An 11179-nucleotide genomic window follows, 5' to 3' on the forward strand; every position below is an offset into this window, starting at 1 on the left:
GGACTTAATCCCACCATAACAATCGATTTGTTGTTCTATATAGATTAAAAAAACAAGATACAACAGGGTAATTAGTGAGCTTCAGAGGTGCTGATAGACGGTTTCTGTTACACTTGGACAGAGCCAGGCAAGCTTTTCCCCCTTGTTTCTAGACTTTTGGTTAAGCTAAGCTATCCCTCTGCTGGCTCTAGCCTTTTCTTTAATGGACAGATATAAAAGTGGCGTCATCTAAATCTCCTCCAGGGAGTGAATAAGCATATTTCCCTAAACTATTCCTTTAACTTGAATTTGAAGTTGGTCCCTCCACTGCGGAAAACCTCTTGCATCGTCTCATTATCAAAATCGTAATGCACCAGTGCCCTTATAGGCCAGTTGCTCTGACACATAATAAAGACCTTTAAGAGGCTGCTACTGCAGCATCTTAGACCCCAGTGAAAGACTCATTGCACTCTCACAAATTTAAATACCAGGAAAAATACTGAGAGCATGAACAACACTAAACATCATATCTGCACTTTAGCAGCTACTGTGCTTTGGGCACTCTTTCTGCCGACAGCCCTCATACTGTACAATGCTTCCTGCCAAAATGGCCCCAGTCTCATCCCACTAGGGGGGTGATGAAGCGGGTAACTTGTATTGACTCTATAAACTGTCTACGTGGACTACTTTTTGTGTTCCTGTGCTTGCAACAATCAGCATTTATCTGTTAAAGAAAACTTTAAGAATGTGAAAAAACTTCCATTCATTCCATAAATTCTGATTATGAGGATGTTAATGAAAACAGACAGCTTGAACATGCAACACAACACATGGTCACATAGGGTGATGGAGCCTCCATCCATTTTAGATTCTTAATTATGCGTTGCCTAATTGCAAAATTAAACCTGAACATCTGCAATTCTACATATATTAATATATATAAAATACGCTCAGAGTGTGATGAACATATTCTGTGTTCCTTTGTTTTCTATTGGTGTTCTGCTGCAGTTAATGTTGCTGTTTTGCACACACTATATAATGTAAAGGCTACATAAATCATACATTTTGTGTTCAAATCTAAAGCACTTGAGCAGATGTTTATAAAAACCTCCATTTATTTTATTCTCATCTACAGCCTGTCGTGTCTTTTTTGTAGCCTGACAATAATGCGGCTATAACAATTAAAAAATTTCCATCTGACAATAATTAAAATGTAACTTTAAATCTTGTCTCCTCATGTATATCATAATCTATATATATAAATATATATGTGTGTCAGTGGTCAAATCTTTCTTGAATGTGGAGTAAAATTCTAGCAGCTACAGTACTGTGTGGCTCACTTCATCTTTATTCTGAATTTCATCAAGAGTGCCTTAATGAAAGCACCAGCTGACAGAAGAAACTGGCAGGCGTTACTGTGAATCCACTCCTTAGGGAATCTCTTCTTTTGCTCCCACCACAAATGAACTGACATCTAAGGGAAGAAAAGAGGCCTTGTGCACTAGCAAAGATCGTGACTGAACAGGGAGGGGGGTATTTTTATGACAACTGGAGGCCTCCCAGGACATTTAACTGGTACTGCTCACTGTGTGTATCCAGCCTCAATGGTAAGTAGAGCACCAACACATGGTGCAACGAAGTTTAGCTCTGCATCCCAGAAATCTGGTGAATTGTGCTCTCGCTGTATCGGATGAATAATCGGAAAATGTCAAATCTACAATCAATTCAATCAGTTTGTCATTCAGTCAATATTTATAAGTCTTCTAATTAACCACCAGGTCACAGCTGTCACATTCACACTCTCATTAACCTACTTCATCTACCAAATAATGGAAGCTTTAGCTCACTCACTGGCTCATAAATTACCACATTATGTCTTGTTTGTTTAATCCACACAAATATGGAAGTGTGAAAACGACACGTTGTGGTTTTATGGGGGGTTATGTGCGGGACTAATTTTTGGCCGGGAGCAGCGACTTCCTGGAGTCTCGGCTGGTTGACGAGCCACCTTGAGGTGATGGCAAGACTCCAGCAAATATAGTGTTTTAATTTGTGAGCTTTTAAGGTGCTGGAAGGCCGATTTTGTTCCCTCTGGACCTAGCCAGGCTAGCTGTTTCCCCCTGTTTCCAGTCTTTACGCTAAGCTCAGCTCAGCTAACAGGCTGCTGGCTCTAGCTTCGTATTGAATGGACAGGTGTGAGGGTGGTACTGATCTTCTCGATGAATCCGCGTATTACCCAAAACTATTCCTTCAATAACAGGTGTAAGAAAAGGTAGAAAGGTAAAATAACATGTAAGAAAAGGTAGACGTACCTGCCACTGAATTTGGACGGGGCATCACAAGGGATGAAGTGCTGTGTATGTGGTGCTGTGGGAGCGGTCTTTTCGGTGCTGGTGGAGTCCTGGGCTCCATGATGTCAGTCCTGGGTAAGGCCTCATCTGGTTGGACAGTCAGATTGTCCCTGGCTGGCCCGGGACGGCGGTCCTCGCTTGTATGGCCCATTATACCAGCACCGCCTCCCAGGCCTTCATCTTTAGTCAGAACCTCACTGGAGGCACTGCGCTCCTCATTCTCAGAGGAACTAGTGATGGTTGCTGAGCCGCACAAAAAAAATATGGGTTAGGTAAGGCTGCCAAAAAAAGAAAAGTAAGTCATACTTCTAGAGGACACACGGCATGCAGTCACTTACTTGCATTTTCTTTTCAGTTAAAAGTGACTAAAAACCCATCACTAAGCATTGCCTTCATCCTCAATGAATCACATTTGCTCCGCCAACAGTAAAATACTCCTAACTGTTTCATCAGCCGTTTGCTCAAAACTCATCAATCAACGAGTTTTACTGTACTTGATGTGCCCTTTGAACTTTTGTATTTAACTATAAATACAAACTCTATTTAGGGAGAAAAAAGTGTCCTATTTTAGGAGAATCAGAACCATAAGCAACAAAGACAGCAGTGTCCCAGTTTTGACAGGAGGGAGCCTTGAGGCTGAAGTGGCACAAGCGACATAGAGAAACTAGCTGTAGGGTAGAGGTACATATTTGACAAGGGCTTACAACCAAGTGATGTTGCATCTAACTTCATATCACCATGCAGGAAGGTGTGACACTTCAGTCACATTGGGACTCCTGATAAGGTAAGTGGTTCAGCATTGAGTTAAATAGGCCGTTGATGTTTTCATTTTTTTCTTTCTTTTTTTTTTACTTCCAGTGATGCGTGGCCATGCTTTTGTATTGGACATGCTTCAGCAAGTGTGAAAAACAATCTGAATTTATAGCAAGTGGATGGACATAATTTGAAAACCTGGCCAGACTTTTCCAACAGATTCACAGCAGCACCTCTCACCTATGATTCCGCTATCCTTGCTCTCCAGGGTGGAGGTCGGGCTTTGAGAGGGAGGCCCAGGGCTGCTCCTGGTGATGGGTGCAGGAGCAGGACAAGGGGCAGGGCTGGGTGCGGGGCTGGAGAGGGTTCCACTGGGGCTGGTGCTGGAGCTGCAGTGTGGTGAAGGTAAGGGTAAAGGCTGGGACAAATGCTGGCCTCCAGCACTGGTGCTCAGGGTGGAAGAGGGGCTCTCTGAACAGGGGGAGGCAGTGCTGCAGGTCAGAGTGGAGCTGGGACTCCCCCCCTGGGCAGAGGAATCACACTGAAAAGGGGAGAGCACAGAGATAGTGATACACGAGCAAGGAAATGGTACAAAGTTTAGATGTATAAAGATAAACAGGGTGAGATTGAACCTGATCGACTCTGTACAAGGAGAAAGAGGCGAGAAAGAAAAGAAACACACCCAAGTGACGGTCTTCACTTTTTAAAGTGCAGTAAATTAACAGTGTCAGTTGCCTCCCTTTCTTACAGTACTCCACTCTGCGTAACAGTGTTTGCCTTCATGCACACTGTTTTGTGTGTTTATGACTGAACATGTTTCTGTGCACGCAGATGGGAAATGAAAGGATAATTCCACTTATTTTCATCCTGGCTGTCATTTTCCCAGTTTTTCATAATGACAGCTGGTTGTGTTCAAAAACTGAATCACTCACTATAGACATTTACAGTTTGCTGTAAAAGTCACTGCACACACATACTTCTGTTCCGCACTGGGCTGATTCCTCAAAGACGAAAAGAAAACGTGAACATTTTTCACAGGTGTCAGGATGTATTGTAAGTACGCTGAATCAAACACACATCTACTTCCACAATACATGCAAATTTCAGGAAATGGGAAATCTGACACTGGATGAAGGTACCATTACAGTGTGTGTTGCTGTGATAAAAGGACGTGTTTCAGTTGCTTTTTAGAGATAGCACAGTGAGTATTCTGGAAAGCATGTAGAGCCCTACACCAAAGCCAAATAGAAAGTGTCATCATGGTGGAAAAAAAAACTACAGAGAAAAAGACGAGATTATTTTTCAGACAGCTATCATGGCTCCATCTCAGCAGCATCACATCCCTTGATAAAGAGCTTTTTCAAGAGGAAAGAAAACACGTATACATAATAACAAGTATATCTCTACAATATATTGCAACCTACTAACCCTGCAATATATCATACGCTGATTATGCAAAATCTGAGAGGTCTTGGTATTTTTTGCTTTCAGTTCTTGTGGTGTTGTTTTCCATTATGTTTCTTGTAAAGGAGGAAAATCTTTTTCACATATATGTTCATATATTTGAATGTATTCTTTCTTTCTTATTCTTTCTTAAATAGACACATTTTAAATCGTTGCTGACATTTGTATTTATCAACATATGTGAGCTTTTACCAATAAAAGTAGTGGTAAAAGAGACGTGAATTGTTCAGAAAAGATCAAAATCTTTTTACAACATCTAGAGACATTTGTTTGTTGATAAATGGATATGTCAGTAGTCTTTTGTTTTTATACATTGCTCATCCTTATAGCTTGATCACGTGTATTTCAGGTCTCTTCATTACTGATGCAACATTTCTGCAACACAGAAACTGTAAAGAGACAAGGCAGCAGAGTTGAAACAGCTCACTGTTATTCCCTTTATACCAGAGCATCATCTATCTTAGCCAGGACAACCCACATTCCTCATATGAGCCTCGCTATCTCTGTGAAACGGACTGAATCTGGAGCTCAGGTGGTGGAATGAGGCTGAGAAAATGGGCCAAGGCTGAGCGATACAAAGGCACAGAGATGGAGAGACATAAGCATCTACAACAACTCTCATACAGAAGGGTTAAACTAACAGGGCATGGAGTACAGAAATGGAGCCCTGCTGAGGCATGGCAGCACAATTAATGATGTTTCAAAATATGATTAGAAATATTGATCCATGTCTCTAAAGGGAGTCTGAGCAGTCAAATTATACATAGTGTTTAACACAATATTTCCTTGCACACAACTTAATTCAAAAAGAAAAACAATCAATTAATCTTTAGTCATATTTAAATGTTTAAAGAAGAAATAAAATGTGAGAGCTACAAGAGAATGTTGTATCATAACCCATCCATTGCCTTTTTTTATGATATGACAGCAAAGGGCCAATAAATCAATATGTTGCCCTACCTTCTTTTCCCTCCTGTCCTCCATAGGAGAGCTAGCAGTGCCGGGCGTTGCTTCTCCCAATAAGAAGCATAGTCTGGTCATCAGTTCCTGGGTAGAAAGGGAGGAGCCCTGCTGGGGCTCCACGTGGAGGTCTAAAAGACACACACATTCAGGACACACGAATTAACAAGCAAATGGAAACACAGCAGACCAGATGAAACCGTCATCTAAATGACGCTCTCGTTTTAGCTCAGCTCAGTCGTGAGGTTCCCACCCAGCGGCATCGCTAGTGGACTGCGTTAAATATATGCATCCACAGGTCAGCACAGCCCCAGCTGCCCTGATTATGAATGCACAGACAGTGGCTTTCCAGTCCCTGGTTGAGGCAGCAGCAAGAGGTTGTGTGAGGTTGTGAGTTTGCCTGTGCACACGCCTGCCAGGTGCTCCCGGTTAAGAGACGAGTTGTGAATTTCAATGAGCTTGGTGTCGACTCTGGAGCAGAGAGAAGGAGTGCCTTGGCTCTGCCTTCACTGTTGCTCCTGGAGAGATTGGCTGACACAGGCCATGTGCTGCATTCATTTATCACTGTTTAAGGCTCCTTGATGCTTTGCCCCCCAACCTCTGCTCTTCTAAGGTCCACGGTCACCTCTGCACAGTGGGTCTTTTTAACAGTGTTCAAATCTCTGCGCTTTAACCAGCTGAGCAATGCATTCCTCCGTTCTCACGCCTCACCTATGTACTGTTTTCAGCTGAGTAACATGCATACTGAGTAGGCATATTAACAGGATGACAGAACATCATGGATTACAGGAACAGCTCACTCCTCCTCACAAACATCTTTGCGTTTAGACATCACATTCATTTCGCACTCCCTCCACTGACTCTTTCTCATTCTGTGCTGCTGGCTCACTCTCTCCTTTTAAAGGTACTGCATTGCATCGCTCTTACATTCAACCCATTTGTGTTTCAAGCATGAGCATAGCCTTGAGAGGATCAAGGTCAGTTTTGAGAGGCAAGCCTGATAATTTTTTGTTCTATAAAGTGCTCCAGTTATAAGCCTTTGTCAAAATTCTTTTCACTTCACGGCTTGAAAAGCTGCGGAAGACCTGGGGAGGAAGGGTAGATGTGTATTTGAGCGAGGGGGAGGAGAGAAAACTTTGCATTTAGTCAGCATAGCACTGAAATCCAATCTGGAGTAACATGAGGACACACTGAATGTCCAATACTATTCATCAAACCACCTAGCAGTTGCCATTGGAAACGGGAAGCTAAGAGATGCTTGGCAACTAGGATGGAAGATGCCTCATAAAATCTGTTTAGCTTTAAGGTAGCCCTCTGGTCAAAAACACAAAGAAAGCTGACTGAGATATCAATATTAACACCATTATTGTTTTAATCTACCCTTAAATGTACACGCAACATACAGAGTAGTCAGTACAAGGACCGAGGAGAAACTGTCATAAAACAAATCCACTCTCAATAATACACTGAGGATTACACAGACTGTCCCCGCATACATCTGAAAGGAAAAACTAAATGCAAAGTCTTTTAGATGTAATTTAAAAAAAAAAAAAAACCCCACACACTCACTTTCTCTCTCTCATCATTGATTCTCCCCTCACCTCTCCCCCATTCATTCTCATTCAGCTTCCTTGATCAATACCTGGAAAAACATTGACGCTAAACACACGCCCACGCACTCCTGTTCTCACCTCTGTGGTCTGTCTTGCCACGGCACGAGGCAAAGACAAGAGGTTCTCTCGCACTGGAAGAGCCATCCACATACTCCAGCTTCCTTACCCGTCCTTCGGCCACAGCACAGAGGGAGAAGGGAGAGGGAGGGAGAGCACGCAGGGTGGGAGGGAGGGATTGAGGGTGGAGATAAGGAGGGATATGAAAGAAAGTGAGAGAGAGAGAGAGAGAGAGAGAGAGAGAGAGATTAAGTCTCCCCAGATGAGATCTGTGGTGCAGAATTTGAATTGTGTCCCAGGAGTGTAAAGCAGTATGCACAGAGTGCGAGCCGTGCATGCAAACAGTACAATATTCACTGTACCATGGGTGTTTATCTATAATATATTAACAGTGCAAATGTGTGTGAGTATGTGCGTGTGTGTGTGGACAGGGACAGCGGTGCGCTCATATTCATGTGTGTGGGTGTGTCTCAATTTATGCAACATCTGAGGGTTCTTGGAAGCGCAGATTCTTTAGGACTGGAGATCATTCATAAGGGTGAGATGTTTGCACTGAGATGCATAGAATTTTCACACTCAAGGTTATTTTTTGTTTGAACCGTGCGTGTGGGAAGACTCTTTGTGTAGTCTGACACACAGTTTGATATTGCATGACCGCCAAAGATCCAAATGGCATGACAGTGTATATTTTTACTTGCTGTAATTTTCCTTGTCATGTTCGTTCAGTGTAGTGGGGGAAAAAACGAGGCAGTGCTGCATGCAATGAGATGTAAGAGCACCTTTTTCTGGATGGCAGTTCTTGCTGCAGGACACTGCCACCTTGTGCTTCTTTTGATGCGAGTCACCCGAGGTAAACATGGAGTTTGCTTTTTCTTGTAATCCAACGATTATTATTAGACTTTACATGATTAAACACCTCAGAGAACTTACTGTTTTTTATAAGGGGCAATTACATTTTAAAATAATTTCCGAGATACAGACATTATTCAAACAGTGGATGACATTTGTGATTTTTACTATTTTAACTTTATGAGATATAGTCATGTGCATATGGATATGGAAAAATATTTTATTTTGATGAAAAAATAACATTTTATTTTAAAATAATGTGTTTTTCTTACTGCTATTTCACTTGGATATTCAGCCCTCACTCTGCAGAGTTCAACATCGCTACTAATATGGAGAAAGATCATGATCCGGTGTGTAACTTGCACAGGTGTGAAGTGGAAACCTGAAACCTCCAGTGGACTTTTTAGTGAAGTAGGATCATCTGTCCACTGGTTAACCTTTTGAAACGATTGTGGATGTTTTTTTTTAATGAGGGAAAAGGAGTGGATGTAGCTTTTAACCAGAGGTAAATTGTGTGATGCAGTCTTTTTGGCGTTCTGAGTTTATTTGACAGGTAACTGCAGGGATCGAAACATGGAACATGGAAAGAAAGACGAGTGGAAATGTCATGTCACAATGGTTTCCTGCAGGAATTAAATGAGGAAAACATGGCATACATTTCAGACCACTGGCCAACCGGTGCATCCAGATTCGAAGATATACAGGTACAATAGCATGTTTTGAGAAACCCCAAAAGATAATGATTAAATAAGCTAGCAAATGAACTTAGTGAGCTTTTATTTATTTCATATTATCATCAATTGTCTTTGATCATAACTTTATGGATCCAAACTAACATAATGTCTCAAAATCGACCTACCTAATTGGGGTTCATTGCCTTAAGTTATCATGTTCAATCATTTACTCCGACAATCTGTCACATGGTTTTGGGCCCTGGGGGCACAGTCTGTATGCTCTTGTGTTTGCTGTCACATGTATGGAGCAGTTGAAAGCACAGAAGCGCTCTGCTAATCAAGGCAAACCCATGAAAGCATTCTGCTATTTTTACAGCTATTCCCACGATGCACAGCTACTTGTCATTCTCGGTTGTTGTTGTTCGTGATGAGACCATACTTTGTTTTTATTACTATTAATGTTTCAATTTAACCCACCTGTGAATTTGATGCATGACTGGGAGGGAACGATGTCAGCCTGGCGGGGGAGAAGAGGGGAGGACGGTAAAGAAATGGACACACCCTTGGTCAGTCTCATCAGTTTTGACGGGCTTTCGGTGTAGCCGCTGTCATGGTCCTGGAGGTGTGTGGCACGCCCACCGCTGCCCCTCTGCAAGGTGCTGTGACCACCTACATAGAATAGAAAGCCTTTATTGTCATTATACAATGTACAACGAGACATGGGACGACATGTAAAACATAAGAGTGTGTGGCGAAAGCATAGAAAAAGGCTGGTGTTAAGGTGAAAGAAGTGCAAATTATAAAGCCTCAGCATAGTTAAAGTGGCAGAGTTGATTTGACAGAATGTGTATGTACAGTGGATTTAACATATTGCAAAAAGAGCAGTGTAAAATATGTCTCACATAAGGCTGCGACTGAGTGAACATAACTTGTCTTGGAGGCATATTGCACGAATGAGGTAATGGAAAGCTGGCAACGCCAGAACATCTATTTAAAGGAATGGGATCACTCTCAATTAAGAGGCTACACTTATTATATTTCAATTCAATATTTGAGTAATAATCAGTCCACCCTTATTGCAGCCATTAGGCCTCGTTCTGTGTCCTCAAATAAACATTACGTCTTAGAACTCACAACGCCAGGTGATTGCAGAGACCTTATTGCCACTTACTGTATATTGGTTATACCAGATTGCAATAGTTTCCCCTGTTGTATAATTCAGCCATTCACTCCCACCCATTTTAAATAGTGTTTTTGCAGTTATCATCATGAGCAAAACACAGAACACAGAAGAAGTCCACTACCTAATATTAAAAATTCACATGATATAGTGTTGAATAATTCCTTAAAGAGCAGAAGGATCATTGCCTTGAAACCCTTCATGATAAGCTTTTGAGAAGTGATATCTCTCTTCAAACGATCAGAGCCATCCCAATGTACTGTAAACATACTATATCATTTTAATGAGACTGACACAGTTCTCTATCTTCCTCTCTGTTCTTGCTACCCAAAGCAGCAAACTATTAAATATTAATGGGCAACATGGTTGCTCTAATACTGAGCTCTACTTATGCTCATCTATCTCCACTGCGCAGTATGAAATCTTCTCTGTACTGCAGCAAGTTGACAAGTTCGCCCTGTGAACAAATACAAACATCTTCACTTCATTTCAACAGAAATAAAAATGCTCAAATCGTTTAGCACGCCTCTCAGTTCACTTTCCACTGACAATGCTACAAAGTGGTCAGTTTGTTAACACATTTTCAACAAGAGTGCAGATTTATCTCGTTCAGTTGCAGCCAACTCACGATTTCTTGTGAAATTCACTATGTTTTTTAGTAGGTCAGGATATTTGCCTAACCCAGTCTAACTTCTCCTGACACACTTTAAACGCAAGCAGCGGGACACTGTGTGAAGGACAGAACACACTGATGAATTAGGCTAATTGAAATGGCTCTACTTAAATCACCCAAGAGAAGAGAGGCTGCCATCAAATAATGCGAGATCTAGTGTGTACATTAGACAAATGCGTCCAATTTGACAAAAAAGCTCATTCCATATGATAAAAGAGATATTGACTCAGTGCTGAGCTGAAATGCCACAGTTCTGTTACACAGGTAGTATCTTTATTCTTACCTGGATGTTTCTGGCCCTTTTTTTCTCCTCGTTTTCCTCCTCCCTCTCTCTTGTTTCCAAACACTGCTCTGAACATAGCTGGGCTGTTGCTTCACTGTGAGCCGCCTGTGGAGGACTGTGGAAAATGTCCCTTTGAATTAGAAGCACATTATTTCATGCAACATTACCCCAACTGTTAGTTTTTAATTCAACTGCAGGAGAGCTGTACTTAACTGGTGTTTTTTAGTCTTAAACAATGAGTACTTCCTTTGCATTAATCATTAGTGCACATAAGGGTACAAAACAAAATGCTATCATCCTAAAATAAAGCCACAAGTTACCTGTTCTTAAATCCTCTTTGGAG

At 41.7% G+C, this 11179-nt stretch overlaps 1 protein-coding gene across 1 annotated transcript in view; it reads right to left on the reverse strand.

Annotated features, from left to right (window-relative positions):
* Window positions 1-10912, reverse strand: part of LOC139202372 (protein TANC1-like) — a 32139-nt gene extending 21227 nt beyond the window's left edge. The window contains exons 1-6 of the mRNA XM_070831832.1: window positions 10837-10912; window positions 9178-9369; window positions 7199-7291; window positions 5508-5638; window positions 3324-3624; window positions 2292-2573 (exon numbers count right to left, since the gene is read on the reverse strand). Coding sequence (XP_070687933.1) covers window positions 2292-2573; window positions 3324-3624; window positions 5508-5638; window positions 7199-7291; window positions 9178-9369; window positions 10837-10912 — 1075 coding nt within the window. The remainder of the gene's footprint in view (window positions 1-2291; window positions 2574-3323; window positions 3625-5507; window positions 5639-7198; window positions 7292-9177; window positions 9370-10836) is intronic.
* Window positions 10913-11179: the final 267 nt, after the last annotated feature.

The sequence above is a fragment of the Pempheris klunzingeri genome, chromosome 1, assembly GCF_042242105.1.
Source record: "Pempheris klunzingeri isolate RE-2024b chromosome 1, fPemKlu1.hap1, whole genome shotgun sequence".
NCBI classification, from domain to species: Eukaryota; Metazoa; Chordata; class Actinopteri; order Acropomatiformes; family Pempheridae; genus Pempheris; species Pempheris klunzingeri.